This window comes from Martes martes, assembly GCF_963455335.1.
Source record: "Martes martes genome assembly, chromosome: 11".
In the NCBI taxonomy this organism is placed as follows: domain Eukaryota; kingdom Metazoa; phylum Chordata; class Mammalia; order Carnivora; family Mustelidae; genus Martes; species Martes martes.
The window spans coordinates 4,441,462-4,468,232 of record NC_137899.1 but is presented as its reverse complement, the minus strand read 5'-3'; the positions used below and the strand labels follow the sequence as shown (position 1 = coordinate 4,468,232).

Genomic DNA, 26,771 nt, shown 5'->3' with positions numbered 1-26,771 from the left:
TGTAGATGTAACACTGTATGATACTGTTCACAGCTCTTAGATTCTTTCTTCCTGGTGGTGGTCGTGACAGTATTTTATTTTTTTCTTTTCATGATTCAGATTGGGTTGTTTCTTTTTAACTGTCTTCAAGTTCATCAATTCTTTCCTTAGCTGTCAAGCTTTTTACAAGCCCGTGGAAGAAATACTTCATCTGTGTTATTGTGGGATTTGTGTGTGTGTAGGTGTGGGTGTGGGTGTGGGTGTGTTGTTGTTGTTCATTTTGTTTTGCTATTCTACCATTTTCATTTAATTATTTCTTACAGTTTCAGTTTCTGCTGAAATCTTTCCTGTCTGATCTTGTATATTATCTATGTTTTCCATTAAATTTTTTGGTACATTTGTCATTGTTATTTTAAATTAACTGTCTAATATTTTTGATATCTGTGTCATTTAAAAGTCTGCCTCCAAATATTGCTTGGTATTTTGGAAATGTGTCATTTCTTACTTTTTACATGCCTTCTAAGTTTTTGTTAAAGTTGGATATCTTGAAAAAGATAGTAGATAATAAGTATTTTTATGTTTTGAGATCAACACCTTTTTATGTTAGGGTGACTGGGTGGCTCAGTCTGTTAAGTGTCTGCCTTCAGCTCAGGTCATGATCCAGGGTACTGGGATAGAGCCCTGCGTAATTTCGTTACAAATTATTGCTCAGCAGGGAAGTCTGCTTCTCCCTCTCCCTCTGCCTCTCTCATGTATTCTCTCTTCCTTGCTCACTCTCTCAAATAAATAAAATAAATTTTTTAAATAGTGTTATGTTTTCAGTATTATGAGTTTGTGTTCATCTAGTCAAGAATTTGCCTGGGTTTAATATTGGTTGTTGTGGTGGTTATTGAAAGCTTCAGATAGCTTTAAAGATATTTTAGGTGTAGTCTGGTTCATGAGAAGTTATTTTTCCCCAATGTCTGATCTTTCTTTGGCTTTGATTTCTCCTTAAAAAAAAATTCTCTGGAAAGAATCTCTTTCTTGCGGTTCTTCTAATTTGATTGCACTGCATTTTTACTAGATTCTTATTACTGATGGGAAGCTGGGGGAGAGGGACAGTCTCTGATGTTCAGTTAGGCTTAGCTTTTGGCAGGTACGGTATCGTTGGGCCTTGGCGGGGCCGGGTGGGGCTGACCATCACAAATGCTTCTCCACCTTTAGGGTTGGCCTAATACTTCTTGCTGACTCTTCCACAAGGATGAGGCTCTTTTTTTTTTTTTTTTTTCCTTCCTGTTTCCTTCGCTAGTGGTACCAAGTTTCCATAGTGCCCATGCGACTATATTTGTTCCTTTTTCCCTGTAGATTAAAGCATTGTTCTTAGCAGGAAGTGGGAAATGGGCGTGGGTAGACTTTGGCAGTTTGCTAGACCCATTCTTTAGCCAGAACCCAATGGGAGTCTTGCTCAGGATTCTCCTCGCCTTCCATTTGACCACTCAGTTGTTGCTGAAGGTAGAGCCTGTAAGAGGGTATAATACCCCTGCCTCCCCCCACCCCAGTATCTGGTCCTCAGAAGCTTCACATGTTCACACTGGTTGACACTGGCTTTTAGCAATTCACTGAAAATTTTTAGCAGAGTCTTCTTAAATACAGGGGTCCTTGTTCTTTTTATAGGTTACTGTCTATCCCCAAATTTCAGGTTTGTTGGTTGCCTTCCCACTGTAATCTTTTGATGGGTTCAAGAAGAGTTGTTAATTGGAAGTTTGTCTTTTTCCTAATCGTAATAGTGGAATCAGTGTTCTCATAGTCAATTTTTATATCTGAGCAGAAACCAAAAATGTAAACCTATTTTTAAAAATAATAAGTGTGGGGCACCTGGGTGGCTCGGTGGGTTAAGTCTCTGCCTTTGGCTTAGGTCATGATCTCAGGGTCCTGGGATTGAGCCCCACATCAGGCTCTCTGCTCGGCAGGGAGCCTGCTCCCCCCACCAACCACCCGTCTCTCTGCCTACTTGTGATCTCTCTCTCTCTCTGTCAAACAAAGAAATAAAAATCTATATAAAACATTAATAAATAAAAATAATAAGTTGTAATGAAATTGTGCTTTAATTTTGCCGTGTAATTTTAGAGCTCTACGACATGGGCTTCTGGCAATCTAGTCCAACTCTGAATTTTTAGATGATCAAACTAAGTTGTAGAGAGAGAAGAGGTACTGACTAATTCAGTTATTCATTGACTGTATGCTGTGTGAGTTGTTATAGTAGTGTGTCCCTTAGCATCATGAAATTCCCATTCAAACTTAGTTACTCAAAAAGTCATTTTTTAAGTGGCGTTATAGAATGGCTTTTTCTATTGGCTATGGAATCCTCTGGGTATCTTTTCAAGTGTGCCACTTTTAATTTTTTTAAAAATAAGGTGAGAGGGTGTTTTATTATGGATCATATGCTACTTGTTTTTCTGGCTGTCCTAATATTTAACATTGTAGTAGGCATTCAGATATGTATTAATGCACTTATTAATTTATACTTCTGGATTGGGAAAATTTCATTACAAATTATTGCCAAGAATGCATATCTTCATTGACAACATGATATTTAATATCTATGGGCACTTTTTTTTTTCCTTATAGTTTGAGAAGAATAGATATTAATTCTTTATTTTTAAAAATTTATTTAAATTCCAGGTAGTTAATAGACAGTGTAGTATTAGTTTCAAGTGTACAATTTAGTGATTCAACACTTCCATACAACACCCAGTGCTCATCAAAAGTGCGCTTCTTAATCCCTCACCCATTTCCTCCATCACCCCACCTACTTCCCTTCTGGTGACCATCAGTTTGTTCTATAGAGTTAAGAATCTTTTTCTTTTTTTGTCTCTCTCTTTTTCTCTCTCACTCTCCCTCTCTCTCTCTCTTTCTCCTTTTCCCTATGCTTGTTTTGTTTTTTGAATTCCACATATGAGTGAAATCATATAGCATTTCTCTTCCTTAACTGACATATATTGGGCACCTTTTATCATATTTACTATCAAGTATTTGTCTCTGGTGAAATATATAGCAAACAGTTGAAAACTTGTTAACCCGTTTTAGAAAAGAGACATGTTATGATAAATATGTAATCTTTCGTCAAAAAATATTCGTGTAGAAATAGGCATTGTAATACAAACATAGTCCCAATTTATAACCTGTTTTCCAGCTTCATCCAGGATATGGAAATAGGAATTCTTAAGGCATAATTCTCTATGTAAATTCCTTGAAGGAGAATATATCCATCTATCCATTTCTCCTTCAGTATCTGAAGTAGAGCTTTGCATGTACTAGAAACCCAACACATTTTTATTGAGCAAATTAATAGTGAAAAGTTTCTCACTAAGAGCATTCATCTTTTGTCTTATTTTGAGGAAATAAATTTATTCCAAATAAGCCTCAAATTGAAATTTATAATAAGTTGTTTACTTAAAGAAGAAACGATAAACATTTACTAGGATAATACTATCCATTCTAATGAATTGCATATTAAATTGTTGGGTGAATTTTAATGTAATGATTTTCAGATGCAAAACTGGTTAGGAACTTTCAGAATGACAACTTGAATTACTTAAGGATTTGTAGATTTTTCAAGTACTTTAACAGTTGTATTTGTCACAGGAAAACAATCCTGTAAGGTATACTATCATGTATTTATGATTCGTTGTTTCACAAATGAAGGACCTAGACTTCAGAAAGATTAAGGGATTACCAGAGGGTTAAACAGTTCATGAGAAAGAAAGACAGGTCTAAATCCCATGTCTGAAGCCTCTACATCACAGTCTTTCCTGTTACACATTGTAGCTTTCTCCCAGTGTGATACTGAGGTAGTGAAGCACGTGGAAGTCAGAAGGCTCTTACATCCAGTCTTGTTAACTCTAAACACTGCAACTCTGTGCTTGTGTGACTTTGGACAAATAGGATGATCTGATCCTGTTTTCTTTCTTGAGCAGCCCTTAAGGTTGTAACCCAGCCTTTGCCTGCTATCATGTGTAATGACTAGAAGTACCTAATTGTTAGTATCTTGGGTTAGCCTTTGTTCTGGATGCATTCCTCCCTTTCACATGTACTTTGTAGTTTGTAAGCTTAAGGAAGGCATAACTTAGCTATAAAATACACATATACATAATCATAGTGTATGCAGATATCTACTGTTTTCATATACATATGAATATCTGATAGTGCTCACAGCAGTGCAGGGAGATCAGGAGTGCATTAAGTACATGGAATTGTTAGTTTCTTACTACTTAGGCAGCCACACAGTTGGTGAACAGTGATTAGTAAAAATCAGACACTAAGGTGAGGTGATCCTGGTGGTGAGGTATTAAGGGGGGCACGTTTGCATGGAGCACTGGATGTGGTGCATAAACAATGAATCTAGGAACACTGAAAAAAATAAAATTAAAAAAAAAAAATCAGACACTAAGAAGGTCATCCTGGCACATGCTGTCAACAAACACAATGACTAGTTAGGCCCCCGGCTCCTTTCAGTGATTCTGTAGGTAATATCTGATGTTTTTGCTCTGTTTAGAAAATATTTTGTCATTTTATCTCAGTGTCATATCGTTTAAGCAACTAAATACTGCATCTTATTCCTTTATTAGAGAACAGCACTGCACAGGTGACATCCACAGGCAGCCTTATATTCCAGAACTTTGAGGAGGGCATGAGTGGAGTGTATACGTGTTTCCTGGAGTATAAACCTACCGTGGAAGAAATTGTTAAAAATATTCAACTTAAATATGTTATATACGGTAAGGAGTGCATTTCATTGTATTTTAACATTTCTTAATGTTTTTAAGTATTTAAGTATCTTTAGGTTTGTCCTAAAAGCATTTTGTCATTTTAGTTTTTTAATTAAGAACAATTCCTGCTTTCCTGTGTTTTACAAAGTACTCTGTAAAGTGTTAGTGGTGAGGGCAGGTCTTGTTTTTTCAGGGGAAAGTTGACAGGAACCCATAAATTTAAGCTGATGAATGAAAATGGGAGTTACAGAAATTATGTTTTCAAATTATTATAATATTACAGCCTGTACTGCTTTTAAATCCTGAAATTTCATGCTTGATGGCACACTGCTATCCCCCCAGACAGGAGCATGAAATGCCACTGTATAATCCTTTTCTAAAAGCAGTTTGATCTCTGGAAGTTTGAGATTGGGAGAGCTGGGTGGATAATGGAGTAGCCGGGAGACCAGCCTGAGCAAAGGTGGTTTATAGGTTCCCTCTCATGGGGGAGGCTCACCCATGGTGGAGAGGGTAGTAGCCCTCCCCCATGCAGGTGTCTGATCTACAGCACCTGTAAACGTCCTACCTCAAGATGGCAGAAGGGGCTCTGCACATAGTAATAAGCTAAGGATCTGGACAAGGGGAGATGATCCTGATAAATTGAGTAGGCCCAGCATAATCACAGGGTCCTTATAAGAGGAGGTATGAGAGTCAGCGGCGGATAAGGGACATGTCATGGTGGAAGGAGAGGTCTCAGTGGTTGTCTTTGAGGATGGAGTAGGGGCCACACGCCAGGGAGTGCAGGAGGCCTCTAGAAGCTGAGGGTGGCAGACAGACAGTTTCCTCTAGAGCTTCCAGAAGGAATGCACCCTGATTCTAACCTTGTAAGATTCACTTTGGACTTCTGATTTTCAGAATTTCAAGATGATAAATTCGTGCCATTTCCAGCCACTACATTTGTGATGATTTGTTACAGTAGCAATAGGAGAATAATGTACCATCTTTGTTCCAACTGAGTTACAGAACAAATGGCAGAATTATTAGTGGTTTCCTAACAATTTTTGGTCACCGAATAAACACTATCCCATATATCCAAAGAAAGATATCATTTTTTAATGAGAAATCATATTTACTTTCTTGGGCAAAAATTCCTGAATCAGTCACGCTTCACTTTTGTTACATAGTTTTCTCCGTCTTGTTATTTCATAGGTTTTGTCTATACCGAATATAATTTCTGATAAGAGTGTATTCACATAAGCTGACAATTGTAGCAGTGCCTTAAATGAATGCTAGTTTATGGTAATGATGAGCATAGCTAATCTGTGCCAGGCAGCGCTGCGTTTTTTTTTTTTTTTTTTTTAAAGATTTTATTTATTTATTTGACAGACAGATCACAAGTAGGCAGAGAGGCAGGCAGAGAGAGAGAAGGGAGGAAGCAGGCTCCTTGCTGAGCAGAGAGCCCGATGCGGGGCTCAATCCCAGGACCCTGGGATCATGACCTGAGCCGAAGGCAGAGGCTTTAACCCACTGAGCCACCCAGGCGCCCCCAGCGCTGCGTTTTTACGTGTAATTCTCATACCCATAAAATGCTCATAGCACTTCTGCAAGGCATTGTCAGAAGTGCTTTATTTGTATTCAGCTAATTTAATCCCCACAACAGACCATGCAGTACATACTGCTGTGGTCTGCCTGTGTACAAACACTGAGGCATAGAGGGGTTAAGTGAAGGTGGGGAGACTCCGATGTGAATCTAGGAATTCTGATTCGGGAGTATGTGTTCTTACCTTAAAGTTAATTTGTTATATAGGCACAAAAGCCAATTAGATTCCCTTTTATCTTCTTAATATGAGTTCTTTAGTATACATGTTTGGTATATAAATGGTGTTTTTATAATATTCTTGTTAGTATAGCTGACAGACATACAATGTTACGTTAGTCTCAGCTGTACAACTTAGTGATTCCACAACTTTAAACTTTATCCTGTGTTCACCACGAGATACACATGTATTTTCATATTATGGAAACTAAATTGTTAGTATTTCTGTAAGAAGAATTCTATAAGGTAAAGTCTTCTACAGAATATCCAGTGTTATTTTTGATAGAATCTGTCAGTTCCCATACAAAGTGTGGACCGATTTATATCCCCGCCATACTATATGAAAACTTCATCTTTTATAAGATAGGATTTTTTCTGTTGGCTTGTGTTTGGCTTATGCTGAGTAAGCTTCCCTGAATTAGAAGAACTGATTTCACTTATAATTACATTTTTATATATGGAATGTTTAAAATTTTAGAAAGTAACAAAAATAACATAACACCCAGAATTACTATCAGGTTTAAATATGGCAAGACCATAGATGTATGGTGACTCATTCCTTTAATATGCCCATCCTTAATTAGTAAGTTTGAGCATTTAAAAGTATTTTTGTTACCTAGTGGATTACATTGCCTTTTTAGTTTTGATGCCATTTTCATTTTGGATGACTTGCTTTTTTCTTAGTAATTTATAGGGTCTTACCAGTCTGCATATCAATCCTTTATCATATTGCAGTAGCTTCTGCCTATCTCTCAGTATGATGTTGTTTATACTCCAGAAGGTTCAAATGTTGTTACAGTGAGATCTACCAGATTTTTTTTTTTTTTGAGGATTTTATTTATTTATTTGACAGAGAGAGAGAGAGATCACAAGTAGGCAGAGAGGCAGGCAGAGAGAGAGGGGGAAGCAGGCCTTCTGCCAAGCAAAGGGCCCAATGCGGGGCTCTATCCTGGGACCCTGAGATCAGAGCAGCCGATCAGCAGAGGCTTAACCCACAGAGCCACCCCGGTGCCTGCCCAGATTTTTTTTTTTTTTAATATTTTATTTATTTGAGAGAGAGAGAGCGCGAGCACCCACATGAGGAGGGGGAGGGTCAGAGGGAGAAGCAGACTCCCTGCTGAGCAAGGAGCCTGATGCGGGACTGGATCCTGGATCTCCAGGATCATGATCTGAGCTGAAGGCAATCGCTTAACCAACTGAGCCACCAGGTGCCCCAATTTACCAGCTTTTTGAGTTGTGATTTTTTTTTTTTTGCATTTGATTTTTTTTCTGAGATCATTCCTTATACCTAGAAAATAAAAGTTTCCTGTATTTATTTGGTTGGCCTGCGTTTATTTTTTTATTAAAGTATTTATTTATTTATTTATTGATTTATGGCAAGTAGGGGAAGGGGCAGAGAGAGGGAGAAAGAGAGAATGTCTCAAGCAGACTCCAAGCTGAGCACAGAGCCTGACATGGGGGTTGATCTCCTGAGCCAAAATCAAGAGTTGGACACTTAACTGACTGAGTCACGCATCGCCTGTGTTTTTTTATTTTTTTATTTTTTTATTTTTTTTTTATTATTTTTTTTCGCCTGTGTTTTTTTAATTAAACATTTTATTTCAAGATAATTGTAGATTCATGTGTAGTTGCAAAATATGATCCAGAGATCCTATGTGTGCTTTTACTCAGTTTCCCCCCATAGTGACATCTTCTAAACGTACATAATCAGGCCAAGATACTAAGTTCATGTAGTACAGCAATCTTAGTCAGGTTCCTCCCGTTTTATAGTCCTCCTTTGTGTGTTTGTGTGTGTATTTAATTCTCTAAGTTTTATCGCAGGTGTAGTCTCCTGTATCCACTGCTACAGTTAAGATACATAGCAACACTAGCAACAGAAGTATACTTTTTTTTTTTTTAAGATTTCATTTATTTATTTGAGAGAGAGAGAGAGAGTGCGCGCACAAGCCTGGGTGGAGGGGCAGAGGGAGAGGGAGAAGCAGACTTTCTGCCCTGAGCTCATGATCTGAGCCAAAGGCAGACACTCAGTGGACTGAGGCACCCATGCATCTGTGGGTTGTCCTTTTATACTCAACCCATTTCCCTCTTACCACCTCACTGTGACTGACAACCACTGTCTTTTCCAATTCTATAACTTCATCATTTCTAAATTATTATATAAGTACAGGAATAGCATACATAATTTTATGGGATTGGCTTTTCTTCATTTGGCTTAATTCTCTGGAAATTCATCTGCAGGGTGTTGTGCATTTATCATTCATTCCCTTTATTCTGAGCTGTATTCTGCAGTCCACATGTGCCACAGTCTGTTTAACCCCTCACCCGCTGAAGCACGTGGGGGTTGTTTCAGGCTTGGGGCTATAACATGTAAAGTTGCTATGAACCTTGTGTATATTTTTTTGTGTAGGTACATGTTTTTATATCTGTGGGATAAATGCCCAAAGTGCATATTGGATGTGGATCATGCGATAGTTACATATTAGGTTTATAAGAAATTGCCAAATTCTTTGCCACAGCGGCTGTGCCAGTTTACATTGTGCCAACAGCTTCTCTATGTCCTCTCTGGTATTCAGTGTTGTCATTATCTTTTATTTTAACCATTCTGATGGGCGTGAAGTGATATTTCATTGTGGTTTTCATTAGCATTTACCTAATATCTGTGGATGTTGAACATAATTTATGAACATATTTGCCAACTGTATACCCTCTTTGGTGAAATGTCTGTTGATATTTTTGCCCATTTTCTAAGTGGCATTTTTGATGTGGTACTATTGAGTGCTTTGAGTTTCTTTTAAAAATACATATTTCCATGTATATTCTTTTGTAGGTTATGTTATTTGCAAATTTTCTCTTGTCTATATCTTTTCAGTGTCTTAATGAGATTTTTCCCTTTTTTTCCCCAAAGAGAGGGGATCCAGAATATATTTTTTTAACTTTTAATTTTTTAACCTCTTAATCCCCTCATCTGTTTTTTCTAACCTTCTCTACCTTCCTGTGGCAGCCACCAATCTGTTCTCTGTTACCTATGAGCTTTTCTTTTCTTTTTTTTTTTTTTTTAAGATTATACATATAGGAGAAATCATACAGTGTTTGTCTTTCTTTGTCTAATTTATTGCACTTGGTGTAATGCCTTCAAAGTCCACCCCTGTTGCTACATGTATGCACGCATGTGCGTGGTCAGATCCCAAGATTTCTTTAGCCTTGCAACTGTCACTGGACGTGGTTTCCTTATCCTGGCTGTGGTAAGTAGTGCTGCAGTGAACATGGGGCTGCAGATATTTTTTTGTGTTAGTGCTTTTTGGGGGGGGGCTAAATCCAGAAGTGGAATTGCTGGATCAAAATGTAGTTCAGTTATAATTTCGTGAGGACCCTCCGTACCGTTTTCCACAGTGGCTGCTCCAGTTTGTTTCCTGTGTTGTTGATTTCAGCCCTTCTGACAGGTGCGAGGGGGTATCTCGTTGTGGTTTTGATATGCATTTCCCTGATGACGATGTTGAATATTTTTTTCGCGTACCTGTGGGCCATCGGTGTGTCTTTGGAAAAATGCTTATGTAAATCTTCTGCCCATTTTTAATTGGATTGTTTGTGTTTTTTGCTGTTGAGTTGTATCAGGTTGAGTTGTATCAGGTCTTCATATAATTTGGGTATTAACTGCTCATTATACATATGGTTTGCAACAGTTTTCTTCTATTAGTAAGTTATCTTTTTTATTTTGTTGATTATTTCCTTTGCTCTACAGAAGCTTTTTAGTTTTATGTAGTCCCACTTATTTTTGCTTTTATTGCTTTTATTCTTGGTATCAGAATAGAAAAAATGCCAAAGAGCTTGTCACCTATATTTTCTTCTAGGAGTTTTATGGCTTTAGGTCTTACATTCAGTTCTTTAATCTACTTCAGTTAATTCTTGTGTTTGGTGTAAGACAGTGGCCCAGTTTCTCTCCTTTTCTGTGGGTGGTCCAGTTTTCCCAGCACCATTTGTCGAAGAGACTATTCTTCCCATCGTTGCATGTTTTTTGCTCTTTTTTTTTTTGGTAAATTAATTGACCGTGTATGTGAAGTCTCTTCCATTTATCTTTTTTTTTTTTTTTTTTTTACTTTTTTCATTACCGTAGCTTCATAGTACAGTTTTAATTCAGGGAGTGTGATGCCTCCAGCTTTGCTTTTTCTCACGATTGCTTTGGCTATTTGGAGTCTTTTGTGGTTCCATACGAATTTTAGGATTGTTTGTTTTATTTTTATAAAAAATGCTATTGAATTCTGATAGGAATTTTATTGAATCAGTTGATTAGGGTAGTCTGAACGTTTTAGCAATGTTCTTACAATCCATGCACATGGACTATTTTTCCATTTATTTATCTTCTACAGTTTCTCTTCTTAATGTCTTGTAATTTGTAGTAGTTTTGCAAAGTCAAGATTTTTTAATTTTATGAGGTCTGTTTTATCAAATTTGGTTATTAATCATACTTTTGGTATCAAGTCTAAAAGTTCTATGCCTAGCCATAGGCAAAGATCTCCTCCTATTTCTTCTACAGTCTTGCAGTTTACTTTTAATGGTGCACATTTTCAATTAATTTTTGTATAAGGTTTGAGGTTTGACTTTTTATATATGGATATACAGTTATGCCAGCTTCACTTCTTGCAAAGTCTGTTCTTCCTTTGATGAATTGTTTTTGTACCTTTGTCAAAAACCAGTTGAGAATATTTGTGGGGGGTCTATATCTGGGTTCTCTAATTTCTTCCATTGATCAATAGGTCTGTTCCTCTGCCAGTACTACACTGTCAGTTAATATAACTATATAGAAACATTCAATACCAAGTAGAGTGATTCTTCCCACTGTCCTTTTTTTATGAAGATTGCTTTTGTGTTTTTCGGGACTTCCTCTTTCCATATGAATTTTAGAATATCTTGAATGTATCTACAAAATGTCCTGGCGGAATTTCTATGGGAATTACATATACTCTATAGATAAATTTGGGGGAGAATTGTCACCTCTACTACAGTGAGTGTTTCAATTCATGAACATGGTATATCTCCATTTAATTAGATCTTTCTTAATTTCTTTTATATGTTATTTTTTAATCTATTCTTATTTCACATACATGTTAAGTACATACCTAAGTATATTATTTTATTGTTTTTTTTGAATAATTTTGGATGGCATTAGGTTTTAAATTTTGGATTCCACATGTTTATTGTTAATATATAACCAAGGATTTATTATTTGTGTCTTAATCTTATAACCTGTTTTCTTGTTAAAGTTACTTAACAGTTCTAGAATCTTTTTATTTTGTAAATTCTTTGTGAGACAGTCATGTCATAAACACACAGGGACAGTTTATTTATTTATTTTTTTTTTCAATTTGTATGCTTTGTTTTTCTTACTGTGCTGACTAGGACTTCCTATATTTTGCTGAATAAGAATGGTTAAAGCAGACATTCTTTCCTTCCTTGTAAATGTGATGTTAGCTGTGTTTTTTTTTTTTTTTTAAGATTTTATTTATTTATCTGACAGACAGAGATCACAAGTAGGCAGAGAGGCAGGCAGAGAGAGTGGGGAAGCAGGCTCTCTGCTGAGCAGAGAGCCCAATGCGGGGCTTGATGCGGGGCTCGATCCCAGGACCCTGGGATCATGACCTGAGCTGAAGGCAGAGGCTCTAACCCACTGAGCCACTCAGGTGCCCCTTAACTGTGGTTTTTATGTAGGTTCTCTTGATTAGGTTGAGGAAGTTTCCTGTACCAAGTTTGTTGATTATGTTTGTAAGTATGGAAGATTGTTGGATTTTGTCAAGTGTTTTTTGTTTTTTTCTGCATTGAGATAATTATGCGGTTCTTATTTTGTAGTGTATTACATTCATTGGTTTTTCAAATATTTAACTAACCTTGCATTTTGGGATAAATCCCATTTGGTCATGATGTGTAATTCTTTCAGTACCCTGCAAGATTCAGTTTACTAGTGTTTTGTTGAAAGTTTTGGCATCTGTATTCATAAGAGATTGGTCCAAAGTTTTCTTGTGATAAATTTTTTATGTGGTTTTGCTGTCAGGGTAATCATAATATGAATTGGGAAGTTCTTCTTCATTTTCTGATTTTGGAAGAGTTAATTACTAATTGTTAACATTTCTTTAAATGTTTTCTAGAATTTGGCATGTTTGGGTGGCACAGTGGTTTAAGAATCCGACTCTTAGTTTTGGCCATGAATTTCTTTTTTTTTATTCTAATTTTATTCCATTGTAGTCAGAGAAAATACTTTGTACTTCAGTCCTTTTAACTTTATTGAGATTTGTAACTTAGAATACGCAACATCTTTGAGAATGCGCTGTGAGTACTTGAGAAGAACATTTTGCTGCTGTTGGGTGGAGAGTTCTGTAGGTATCTGTTCTGTTTTGTCCCTGACATTACTCAAGTCTTCTATTTCTTTGTTGTTCTTCTACCTATTTGTTCTATTATTGTCAGCATGGTATTGACGTCTCTAATAGCGTTAAGTTGTCTATTTATTTCTCTGAGGTTTTGTTTTGTTTTGGTGTTTGTTCTAAGGTGTGTCTATGTTTGTAATTGTTCTGTCTTACTGAGAGATTGTCCCTTTTATCTTAATAAAATGTTCTTTTTTTTCCCTAGGAACTTTTTTTTTCTTTTAAAGTCCATCTTGCCTGATAATTGTGTGGCCGCTTCTGCTTTCTTGTGTTTGTATATGCATAGTGTATCATTTTTCGTCTTAGTACTTTCAGTTTATTTGTATCTTTTAAGGTAACATGTGACTCATGTGGACACCAAGTAACTGATACTGCTTTTTAACCCAGTTTCACAGTGTCTGCCTTTTAATTAGATAGTACCATTCTTTCACATTTAACATTATTTTTATATAATTAGATATACACTATTGTTTTGTTTCTTGTTTAATGAATGTTCCTCTGTTTCTCATTAATTCTTTTGAAGTAAATGTATATTTTTAATGTAGCATTTTAATTTCTTTTTTTTTTTTTAAGATTTTATTTATTTATTTGACAGCGATCACAAGTAGGCAGAGAGGCAGGCAGAGAGAGAGGAAGAAGCAGGCTCCCTGCTGAGCAGAGAGCTGGATGCAGGGCTCAATCCCAGGACCCTGGGATCATGACCTGAGCTGAAGGCAGAGGCTTTAACCCACTGAGCCACCCAGGTGCCCCGCATTTTAATTTCTTTAATGATTTTTCACTGTATATTTTTGAGTTACTCCCTTATTGATTGTTCTGAGACTACGACATGTATCTTAGCCTACCACTGTCACCTTGACATTTATACTAACTTAATTCCAGTTAGATATAGAAATGTCACTCATATATATATATGTATATATACACACACACACATATATATATATTCCCTTTTCCTGCTTTTCATGGTATTAATATTATACATGTTATATTTGTAAATGTTGCACAAGTAACCGTACATAGTTATTTTATATAGTTTTATGTGTTTCTGAGAAGCCAGAACTAGAAAGGAGAGAAAGTGTGTGTTTATAGGTTTTGTTTAATCAGTCTTCTTGTTGATCATGTTTTATTTTCTTCATTTGCTCCCACGTATCAAATTAACCATCTGTAGTCATTTCTGTAGCCCCATACAGGGGACCTTTGGTACATTGTATACACATTCTTTTATAGAACTGCTTTTTAAATCCATAAAGAGGAAAAAAGTAGAAATATGCACTTATACTGTCTTTGGAATTATATAATTACCTTTACTAGAACACTTTGTTTCTGGGTGTGGGTTCATATTATTGACTGAGGTCCTGGTCTTTCAGTCTGAAGAACTTTTAGCCGATCCATTTTTTAGCCAGATCATATCTGCTGAGCTCCTTGGTCCGTTTCTCCTTTGCGTGTTTTCATTTTTCAACTGCAGTGTGTCCACTTGGTTCATTTTTTATAATTCTAACTTCATAGATATTCTTTATTTAATGTGAGATTGTCATTATGTCTTCCGTCTTCAATAATAATCTTCTTGAGTTATTTTAACATTTTCTTTCTTTTTTTTGTGCACAAGCCAGGAGAAGGGGGAGAGGGGGAGAGAGAGAAAGATTCCCAAACAGGCTCCATGCTCAGTGTGGAACCAGACATGAGGCTCGATCTCATGACCCTGAGATCACAACCTGAGCCCAAACTGAGTTAGATGCTCAACTGACTGAGCCACCGAGGTGCCGGTTTTAGCATATTTATGATGAATGGTTTGGAATCTTTATCTCTTAAATCCCCCATCTGATCATTCTCACAAGTGGTTACTGTTCCCTAGTTTTTTTCCAGTACGTGAGTCATACTTTCCTGTTCCTTTTCTAGAAACTGGACTTTTTAGATAGTGTATGAACCCTGGGTAGTAACCCACACTCCTGCTCTCCCCAGTCTTGTGATAATTATTTCATGTTTATTTGCTTAGCAAGTACCTACATCATTTCTGTGAAGTTCACTCCTCACCCACCATAATACGAAGACACCCCCCCCCCCCCCGCCCCTGGTTTGTTTTAAGAAGGTGCAGCTTGGGTGTACCCACAGCAGTTTGATGGATCTTTTGTTTTTGACAACGCCCTGGACGTAAATTCGTCTGAACACTGATCCAGTTAAATTTGGGTTCCTTTGAAGGGGTATTCCCCAGGTCTGTGTTTGAGATTTTTTCTGATGGTAGCTCCTCCCCACTGACTTTTCCAGTGTTGTTCTCAGACAAGAAAAGGAGAGGTTTTACTTGAAATGAGCAAAGAGAACCTCAGGGATCTTACCCACACTGATGTCTCCTGGAACAAGAAAATTGGGGAAGCTTTAAGCTGAGGGTGCATCCATATTTATGAAGGGGCTTGTTTAAGGGGGAATACAGGTTGGAGCTGGGCAAAAAGTCATCTTAAGGTGGCAGAGTCCAGGTCACAGTATCCTGAGGGCAGGCAGGGGCAGGCATAATCAGTTCTCTGGCTTGGGTGGGTCCAGCCTCTCAGTGCTCAGAGGGGTTTAGATCCGGTGAAGTTAACTCAAGAGTGTGCTTCAGGTCAGACCTCACTTTGGAATCGGTACTAGGAGTTTGTGTGGTTGGTTGTTTGCTTACAAATTTTTTGTTTATCTTTCCACAAAGATCGGAAAAGTAGTAGATAATAATTAAACATTTGCTCGCTCTGGTTACTACAAGAAAATATTTAGCCTTCCCTAGTTTCTATACACACTTCTTTTTCCCCAGCCTGGGCCTTAGCCACCAGCCTGTGGAGTTGTTGAGGGTTGTGTTGCTTCCAGATATCATTTCACCTCCTGGGTGGTGCCTCATTTCCCATACTCTCACCCAGGAGAATGTGTTTAAATAACACTTTGCATTCCCTGAGCCACAGTGTGCAAGTCGACAAAGAGAGTGGCTTGGACCAGATCTCTCAGCTTTTTTGTGGCTTTGAAGTTTTAGCACAGATTCTTAAAAGTTGGTGAAGTAATCCAGTAAACTGCTATCTGCTCATGATTAATTGAGATAGTTGTCATAACTAACTAGCACTGGGAATTTTATCACTAATATTATTGTTTCTGGTATGATTTGGCTGTCTCCTGGTCTGGCACAGGCTTTTCATTCCTGTATGCTTGCCTAAGATGGCCAGGGCCTGAAATCACTTTTCTTATGCCCAGAAAGCTATGACTTTCTTTTTCTGGGAACCCCCATCTCTTTCTGCTTATGTTAGGACCATTTTCAGACATCATAAATGGTTGTTTTCTAAAAATAATTGACATTGCTTTCATTGGGAAATGAGCTTGTACCGTTTCTCCAACTGTCATGTCATGCTACTATACTTGTTTTAATAATATTTTTAATCATCATTACTTTATTGGATATGCCATTTGTTATTTAGTAGTATTTTATTTTAAAATGTTTGATAGATTTTTCATTGTTGATTTTTATTTTGATGTCATTGTGTCAAGAATGTGGTTATATAATATGTATATAATTATTATGAATTTCCTTTCATTTCAGTGGGATTTTAAAATGGTTAGGGAAGAAATGTTCTCAGTTTCAGATATTGTAATGGAACTCAGTAAAACTGGTAGATTTATAAGAAACATACTAGTTTTTGCCTATAGTTGGTAATTACAGGACTGTTGTTTGTTTTAAGATGAATAGTTTAAACTTTGAGAAATTTCATTCCTGTTTGAAGAAGAATAATGTATTGGTTAAGGACACAGATTACGTATGAGGCAGGCTTCTTGGTTAGAATCTTAGTTTTGATTTTTTTTTAAAGATTTATTTATTTATTTATTTATTTTGAGAGAGAGGGGGGAAGAGAGAGAGAGAGAGAACGAACATAAGTAAGTAGGGGGGAAGGGCAGAAGGAGAGGGAGAGAATCTCAAGCAGATTCTCTGCTGAGTGTAGAGCCTGATATTGAGCTCATCCTCAACCCTGAGATCATGACCTGAGCCAAAATCAAGTGTTGGACGCTTCACCAACTCAGCCACTCAGGCACCCAGAATCTTAGTTTTGATACCATAGGCATGGGGCATGTGACATAATCCCTGTATCCCTCAGTTTCCTCAGGATGGATATAAAAATACTATGAACTTATTTCAGGTAACAATTTCTTTTTAGTAGTTGCAGTATATTTTAATTGTTTAAATAACCACTTTTGTGTTGTTCTTTAATTTTTTACAGCTTATCGTGAGCCTCATTATTATTACCAGTTCACAGCTCGATATCATGCAGCTCCCTGCAATAGTATCTATAATATTTCTTTTGAGAAGAAACTTCTTCAGATTTTGAGCAAATTGGTTCTTGACCTTTCATGTGAAGTTTCTTTACTGAAGTCGGAATGCCATCGTGTTAAAATGCAAAGAGCTGGTTTGCAAAATGAATTGTTCTTTACATTTTCAGGTAAGCATATACAATTCTTTAAAGAAAATGAATTGAAAACAAAAATGAATTACCTGCAGAATTTTTCAAAAGTAAATGTTACAAATCTGAATATGTTTCATGTTCTCTGCTTTGACTTAGTTCTGATAGGCCCCAAAATAAAATTCTACTGATTCACATACTTAATGAAAAGGTAGCACTTTCCAATAACTAAACCTTGCTGTGGTAATTTATTAGAGAATACAATTTGGTATAAAGAAATGCCTATCTTGATACTTAGCTGGCAAAGCAGCTAATTCTAATAACATGAGTTAATATTACAGACCAGAGGGACCGTTGTAACAGCTTACCGTGCTTTTCCTAATAACACAGAGTGGAGACCCAATGTTTTCCAGAAAACAAAGAATTGATTTTGTACCTACATGTATATCTATAAAGGGCCTGTTTATGAATAAACACTGTGGAGTAACTATCCATATGTTTGTATTGGGTCCCCCTGCCCCTGGCAATGGGACTCCATCCTCTTTCCATCTCAGGTGATACTGCTTGCTGTTTTCCTTTCCTCGTTACTCATTCCTCTACTGCTGATGTTTGATTGTACTCGCCCATTTCTCCAGTTTTCTGGTTTGTTGTTGTTGTTTTGGCCACCTAGAATTGAATTTTTAGACACAGTTGAGATGCGTGAAGCTTTACAGGAGAAAAGGTGTTCAACCCCATTTGCACTGTCTTTTATCTTCTTTAATACTTTCCTCCCTCTTCAGAAAAATTTTGGAAGTTAGTCTGTAGCTGCTGGGACAAAGTATCACAGTTAGAATCTTTCTTTAGCCCTTCAAGGACTCACTATTAGCATTCTTAAGAGTTATGAGGCCTTTGTACCCAGTGTGTTTAATAGGGGCTATTAATAGGCATTTAACAATCCTTACAAGACCTTGAAAGTAAAGTTGAACCCATAAGAGAAGAGAGATGATATACAGTAGAAATGAGGCATAGTGGGCTCGATATGCATTTTTCTAATCTAATGATGTTGAACATCTCATGTGCTTATTGGCCACTTGTATATATTTTTTAGAGAAAAGTATATTCAAGTCCTTTGCCCAATTTTTGTTTTCTTTCCAGCTTTGTGGAAATAAATGGGCATATAACAGTATATAAGTTTAAGAAGTACGAGGTAAAGATTTTGTGTGTGTATGTATGTATCGTGTATATACACACACGTGTGTGTGTATATATAATGTTCAACTATATATAAATGATTACCACAACAAAGTTAACACATCATCTCATATAGTTACAGTTTATTTTATCTTATTCTTCTTTGGTGAAGAACTTTTAAAATCTATTTTTTAAGCAGTTTTCAAATATACACTACATTATTATTAACTATACTCACATTATAGCTCACGTAATTCACACTCTACATTATATCTGTGTGCTTATTCTTTTTATAACTACAAGTTTATACCCTTTGTCTGCTTTTATCCATTTGCCTCAGGTCCCACCTGCTACCCCAGCAATCACTAATCAGTTTTCTGTTCCTGTGAGTGGTTTTGGTCTATTCTGTATGTTAGTGAGTTCAGAAGAATTTATTTCTCTGTCTGACTTGTTTCACTTAGCACAATGCCCTCAAGGTTCATCCACTTTGTTGCAAATGGCAGAATTTCCTTCATTTTCATGGCTAAATGCTGTTCCATTGTGTTTGGACACACACACACACACCCACACACACACCCACACACACAATTATTTCCTTTACCGTGAAGAACTTTCCTAGTTTGATGTAGTTCACATATTTTTCGTTTTGTTTTGTTTTCATTGTTTGTGCTTTGCGTGCCCTATTCATAAAGTCATTGGCATGTTTGCTGTCAAGGACCTTTCTTGTGTGTTTTCTTCTAGGAATTTTATGGTTTATGTCTTACATTAAAATCTTTAATCCAATTCAAATTAATTTTTGTGAGTGGTGTGAGATAGGAGTCCAGTTTCATTCTTTGCATATAGACTGTTTGCTTTTCCCAGTACAGTTTGTTGTAAAGACTACCTGTTCTCCACTGAGTATTCTTGGCTCCTTTTGACTTTATATGCATGAGTTTATTCCCTGGGCTTTCAGTTCTGTTCCATAGATCCATGTCTGTTTTCATGCCAGTACCATATTGATTTTGACTACTATACTTTGTAATATACATTGAAACTAGAAGTGTATTGCCTCCAGTTTTCCTCTTTTTCAGAAGTACATTGGCTATTCAGTATCTTCTGTGGTTCCATAAGATTTTTATTATTATTTTTTGATATTTCTGTAAGAAATGCTGATGGAATCTTGATAGAGATTGATTATATTGGATCCATACATTGCTTTGGGTTGTATGGACATTTTAACAGTGTTGATGCTTTAAATTCATGAACATGGGATATCTTTCTATTTATTTGTGAGTCTTCAGTTTCCTTATCAATATCTTACTGTTTGCAGTGTACAGATAATTTACCTTATTGTTTAAATTTATTCCTAAGTATATTATTATTTTTGATGTTATTATAAGTGGGATTGTTTTCTTTATTTGTTTTAAGGTGATGTATCATTATTGTATTGAAATGCAGTTGATATTTGTATGTTGATTTTATGTCTCTCAAGGTTACTAGAGTCATTTATTAGGTCTGACAGTTTTTTTGATGGAGTCTGTTGGGTTTTCTATATTTAGGAACACATCATCTGCAGACAGAGATGGTTTTACTTATTTGTTTTTGATTCAAATGCCTTTTCTTTCTCTTGCCTGATTGCTTGGGCTAGGTCTTCTAATACTATTATATTGGAATGGTGAGACTAGGCACCCTTGTCTTATTCTTGATCTCAAAGGAAAATCTTTAACCTGTTACCATTGAGTATGATGTCAGCCGTGGGCTTATAATATATAGTTTCTATTATGTTGAAGTACTTTCCTTTTATACCCAATTTATTAGGAATTTTTATTGTGAATGGATGTTGAATTTTGTCAAATACTTTTGTATCAGGTGAGATGACCATGGGATTTTATTTTTCATCCTAATAATGGGATGCATCACAGTTGTTGATTTGCATTGTTGAACCATCCTTGCATCCCAGGGATGAATCCTATACCCATTTCTGGGATGCATGGGTGGTCCAGCCGATTAAGCATCTGACTCAATTTCGGCTCAAGTCATAATCTCAGCATTGTGAGATGGAGCCCCATATTGAGCTCTCCACTCAGTGTGAAGTGTGCTTGAGATTCTCCCCCTCTCTCTTTCTCTCTTCCTATGCCCCTCCCCCTACCCACTCTCTTTCTTTATCAAATAAATAAGTAAATAAAATCTTTAAAAAAAAAAGAGAGAATGTATGCATTTCTTCCAGGTTGTCAAGTTTTTGGTATATTGTTATTCATAGCAGTCTCTAATGATCTTTTGTATTCCTGTGGTATCAGATTGTAATGTTTCCCTATTCTTTTATAATTTTACTTATTTGAGCCTCTCTTTTTTTCTTATCTAGCTAAAAGTTATCCATTTGTTTATTTTTTCAAAGAACCAGCTATCATTTTTGTTAATTCTATTTTTTCCTATTCCATGTTCTGTTTATTTCTGCTTTAATTTTTATAAGATTTTAGTTTCAGTTACTTAACATACAGTGTTATATTAGTTACAGATGTACATTCTAGTAATTCAACACTTCATACATCACCCTGCGCTCATGACAAGTGCACTCCTTAATCCCAATCACCCATTTAACCCATCCCCTATCAACCTTCCCCCTGGATTGGAAGAACAAATACTGTTAAAATGTCTATACTACCCAAAGCAATCTATACATTTAATGCAATCCCTATCAAAATACCAAAATACATTTCTCATAGAAGTAAAACAAACAATCCTAATATTCGTATATAACCACAAAAGAATATGAAGATCCAAAACAATCTTGAAAAGGAAAGGCAAAGAAAGCTTGGAATCATCATAGTTTTGGAATTCAAGTTATATTACAAAGCTGTGGTGATCAAAACAGTATGGTACTAACGTAGAAATAGACACAGAGACCAATGGAACAGATTAGAAAACCTGGAAATGAACTCATAACTACATAATCATTTAATCTTCGACAAAGCAAGAGAGAATATCCAATGGGAAAAAGTCTCTTCAACAAATGGTGTTGGGAAAACTGGAGAGCTACATTCAAAAGAATGAAACTGGACCACTTTCTTATACCATATACAAAAATAAAATAAAAATGGATTAAAGACCTTAATGTGAGACCTGAAAGTATAAAGTCCTAGAAGAGAACCCAGGCAGTAACTTCTTCAACATTGACTGTAGTAACTTCTTTTAGGAGATGTCTCCTGAGGCAAGGGAAACAGAAGGAAAAATAAACTTTTGGGACTTAAGTTAAAAAGATTTGCACAGCAAAGGAAACAATCAACAAAAGTAAGAGGCAGCCCAGGGAATGGGAGACAATACTTGCAAATGATAAATCTGATAAAGGTTTAGTATCTTCAATATGTAAAGAACTTGTAAAACTGAGCACCCTAACCAAATAATCCAATTGAAAAACTGGGCAGACTTTTTCCAAAGAAGACATCTGCTTTAATTTTTATTATTTCCTTTCTTCTAACATTGGGACAAGTTTTTTTTGTTTATTTGTTTTGTCCCCCCCCCCCCACTTTCTTTTTCCTTGAAGTGTAATCTTAAGTAGTTCATTGATCTTTTTTGTATACTACTTTGTTTTCTTCTAAGAATTTTGAAGTTTTACCTCTGCATTTAGGTCAAAGATTGATTTTGAGGTAATGTTTTTATATACTGTGAAATACGGGTCCTGTCTTCACTGACGTGTGGATATTCAGTTGGCCCCCAGCAGCATTTTTTGGAGACTGTGGTCTCCCTCATTGAATTGTGAGTGTACCCTTGTTGAAAGTCAGATAACCACAGATATATGGGTTTATTTCTGGACTATCCTATTTAATTTTTCTGTATTCCTGTCCTTATATCAGTACCACACTGTTTTGATCATAAGTCTTTGATAGTAGCTTTGAAAAGTGAGATTTGAAGCTTGGAACTGGGAGACTTTTGTTCATCTTTCAACATTGCTTTGCCTAAGTCAGTTGCAATTCCATGGTTTTTAGCATCTGGTTTTCCATTTCTGCCATATAAGGCCATTGGGATTTTGGTAGGAAATGCATTGAATCCATAGATAGCTTCAGATAGTATTAGCATCTTAATAATATTAAGTCTTCCAGTCTGTGAACATGGAACACATTTTCATTCATTTATGTCTCCTTTATTTTCTCAGCAGTGCTTTGTAATTTTTATGATATAAGTAATTGACCTCTTTGGTTAATTCCTAGGTTTTTTTTTGATGCTATCATAAGTGAAATTATTTTCATATTTTCCTTTTCTTGCCATTGATTGCAGTATATCGAAATGCAGCTGACTTTGTATCTGGCGAGTTTGTAGAACTTATTTGTACAGTTTTATTTGTGGAATCTTTACTCCAAACATAATGTTTCACCATCTCTGAAGAGAAATAATTCCACTTCTTTTCCAGGTGGATACTTTATATTTCTTTTTCTTGCCTTACTGCACTGGCTAGAACTTTTGGTACTTTTTGAATAGAAATGGAAAAAGTACATCCTTGCTTTATTCCTGGTCTTGAAGGAAAGCTTTTAGTCTTTCACCACTGAATGTGATATTGACTGTTGATTATATATATGTGTGTGTCTTTCATTGTATGGTGGGATTTTCTTCCTGTTTCTGCATTGTTGAGTATTTTTTTTTTCCACTAAAGGGTGTTGAATTTTGTAAAATGACTTTTCTGCATCAAATGAAATGGTCATATAGGTTTTTTGGTCCCTTCATTCTGTTAATGTGGTGTCTTACAATGATTGATTTTTGTATCTTGATCTATCCTTGCATTCTGGTAGTTAATCCCACTTAATCATGGTATATTATCCTGTTAATATGTTCTTTAATTTGGTTTTCTAGTATTTTATTGACTTTTGCATCAGTGTTTATTAGTTATATGGATCTTAAACTTCCTTATAGTATCTTTGTCTGTCTTTTGGGTGCTTTAACAGTTCTCTTCCCACCCTTTTCCATTGTTGGTGTCATAAAATTCTAACTTTATAAATTGCCCCCAAATATAAAGTAACAATTATTTTAAATGAATTTAGTCTCTCAAATTATGCAGAAAGTAAAATGTGAAGTTACAAACCAAAGACAGTAATACTAGCTTTTAGACTGTTCTTTAATAGCTTCTTAAGTCTAGTCTTACAATAATACTAGCTTTTAGCATTACTCACATATTTACCTTTATGGAGATCTTTTATTCATAGGGCTTCAAGTTACCATCTTGTGTCCCTCCCTTTCACCCTGCAGGACTCCTTCTGCATTTCTTGGAGGGCAGGTCTAATGGTAACAAGTCCCTCAGCTTTTGTTTATTTAGGAATGTCTTAATTCCCCCTTACTCTTGAAAGACAGTTCTGTGTGTTACAGGATTCTTAGTTGATACTTAAAAACAAACAAACAAAAACAAAACCAAAAAAAGAACAGCTTTGAGCCCATTGAATATGGCCTGTAACATCTGGGCTCTAAAATGTTTGTGGTGGAGTCAGCTCATAATCTTACTGAAGACTTTTTGTATGTGACACGTTGGTTCTCTCCTCCTGCTTTCAGGATTCTTTTGTCTTTTAGAAGCTTCATTATAATGTGTCTTCCTGGGAGTCTCTCTGAGTTCACCTTACTTGGTATTTGTTGAGCTTCTTAGATGTTTCTATTCATGATTTCATCAAATTCAAGAAGTTTTCAGTCACTATTTTCTTAAAATGATTGCTCCAGGACTTGCTGTCTTTCCTTCTGGGACTCCCATAATGTATATTTTGGTTCATTTGGGTTCATTTCATGATGTTCAGAAGTTTTCTTAGGTTCTGCTCACTTTTCCTCAGGCTTTTTCTTTTTCTCTGATTTCATAATTTCTAAAGTTCTGTTTTCAAGTGGGCTGATTGTTTCTTCTGCCTGATCGCATCTGCATTCAGATCATTCTAGTGAATTTTTCATTTCCTGTCTCTTTATTAATACATATTTGTTCATACATAATTTTGATTTATCTACATATTCTCTAATTCTTTCCCCGTCCTCCAGGGGGTTGTTTTAAAGTCTTAGTCCAATAAACTTGACGTCAGGTGTTTTTCAGGGTTTGTTTATGTTGATTCACTTTTTTCCTTCGAACAGACCATACTGTTTCTTCATATGTCTTATGATTTCTTGAATACTGGGCACTCGAGTCTAATACTGTAAGTGTAAAATAGAAATAAGATTCTTCTCCTTTTCCAGGGTTTGTTTGTTTTGTTGTTTTGTTTATTTTTTTAAATCAATGTAGGCTCTCTCTGTGTCAAAGGTCCATGTGAGGTATAAACTTAAGTTCTCTCAGGTCTTGTCTTTCTTTTACCTTTCTTGTTCATGTATGGTCACTTCCTGTTTTTCCCATAAATGTTGTTTTTAGATACAGTACTGGTTTTTTTTGTTACCCAAAAAAGAAAAAGAGAAAAATGAGGCAAAAAAGGGGCACTGACCCTTTATGGTCTCTAGTAGTCATCTACACTTGTGTGAGAGGGACTTGTGACATGGAAGGATGTGCAACAGTAAGGGCCACCTGCCTCTTACCTGCATCTCTGTGAAAGAAGAAGCAGTGAGCAAATCAAGCACACATCTGATATTTGGAGGTCAGGGTTATTTTTGTTTGTTTGTTTATAACTTCCCCCATCCTGGCTCTTATAAACTATGTACAGGCTATTTCAAGAATACATGCACAGCTGCCGGCCGTGGTTCTTTGGGTGTTGGATGGGGAGCCACGACTGTGCTAAGAGTCAAAATTGACTGAAATTAACAACAACTTGCTGTCCAAGCGTTCTCTTGGAAATTGTCATAATTCCCATAGACTTCCGAATTCCAAAACAGTTACATGGCACAGATTCTTCCACTGAAATTGTTGTGTATGAGGGGAGACTTCTACTCCACCGTCTTCTCAGAATCTTCCTCAATGTAAATCTTATCCTTCCTTCTCTTTTAGTAAGAAGTATTTTATCCCGGGGTGCCTGGGTGGCTCAGTGGGTTAAAGCCTCTGCCTTCGGCTCAGGTCGTGATCCCAGGGTCCTGGGATCGAGCCCCGCATCGGGCTCTCTGCTCAGCGGGGAGTCTGCTTCCTCCTCTCTCTCTGCCTGCTTCTTTGGCTCCTATGATCTGTCTGTCAAATAAATAAATAAAATCTTTAAAAAAAAAAAAAAGAAGTATTTTATCCCCTTGCTTCTTTAAGGATTTTCTTTTTGTTTGATTTTCTATAGTTTGAATATGGTATACCCCTGTGAAGATATTTATTCTGCGTGTTGTTTGTCAGTTTCTTGGAGCTCTGCTTTTGTCTGTCATTAACTGGAAAATTCTTATCCACTGTTGCTAAAAAGATCCTTTTTATTTCATTAATTCTTTTCCCTCTGGTATTCTTATTGTATGTACATTGTAACTTTTGTTAGTTTTCAACAGTTCTTGGAAGTTCTTTTCTGTTTGTTTTTTTCCTATGATTTTTTCACTTTGCTTTTCAGGTTCAGAAGTTACCACTGACATACTTCAATCTCCAAACCAGTCTGATTCTTTCCTCAGCCACATTTAGTCTCCTGATGAGCTCATGGAAGCCATTTGTTTCTTTTATGGCATTTTTGATTCTGGCATTTCCCTTTGAGACGTTCTTAGAGTTTTAATTTCTGTCCTTACATTACCCATCTATTCTTGCATTGTCTACCTTTTCCATTTGAGCCCTTTGCCTATTGTCATAGTTATTTTAAATTTCCAGTATGATAATGTCAATGTCTCTGCCATTTCTGAGTATGATTATAATGCTTGTTCAGTTCCTTTTTTTTTTTTTTTTTAAGATTTTGTTTATTTTGTTTTAGAGAGGGTGAGAGTTGGAGGGGGAGGGCCAGAGGTCAAGAGGGAAAGAGAGTATTTTAAGCATATTCCACACTGGCCTTAGAACCTGATACAGGGCTCGATCTCATGACCCTGAGATCATGACCTGAGCTGAAGTCAAGAGTTGAACGCCCAATCAGCTGTGCCACCCAGACACCCAGCTTGCTGTGTTTTTTGAAACTTTTTTGCCTTTTAGTATTTCTTGCAAGTTTTTATTGAAAACTGGAAATGATATGCCTCATAGTAAGAACTGAATTAGGTGTGTTTTATTATAATATTGTTTGCTTATCTGTTTAGGATTTGGCCTCTATTTACTCTTTCTGAGAACTGTTGGTTTCAGAGGCTAAAAATTTCTGTGATACTCTTGTTTTTGTCTCCTTTGTTGTCTTTGAGTTTCCCTAGAGTCTTCTTCTTAAATAAGTATGAGATTTAAAATCCTTCTGTTGTAATCTCTTGGTTTATAAGATACCCTGTT

The 26,771-nt window shown here is 36.3% G+C and overlaps 1 protein-coding gene across 3 annotated transcripts in view; it reads left to right on the top strand.

Moving 5' to 3' along the window:
* The window catches only part of ZPBP (zona pellucida binding protein), a gene marked incomplete at its 3' end in the record, with an annotated part of 104,878 nt that overhangs the window by 16,373 nt on the left and 61,734 nt on the right, over positions 1-26,771 (top strand). For all 3 annotated transcript variants that reach the window (XM_080818990.1, XM_080818992.1, XM_080818991.1), the window contains exons 4-5: positions 4,587-4,736; positions 17,153-17,371. In XM_080818990.1, coding sequence (XP_080675116.1) covers positions 4,587-4,736; positions 17,153-17,371 — 369 coding nt within the window. The remainder of the gene's footprint in view (positions 1-4,586; positions 4,737-17,152; positions 17,372-26,771) is intronic.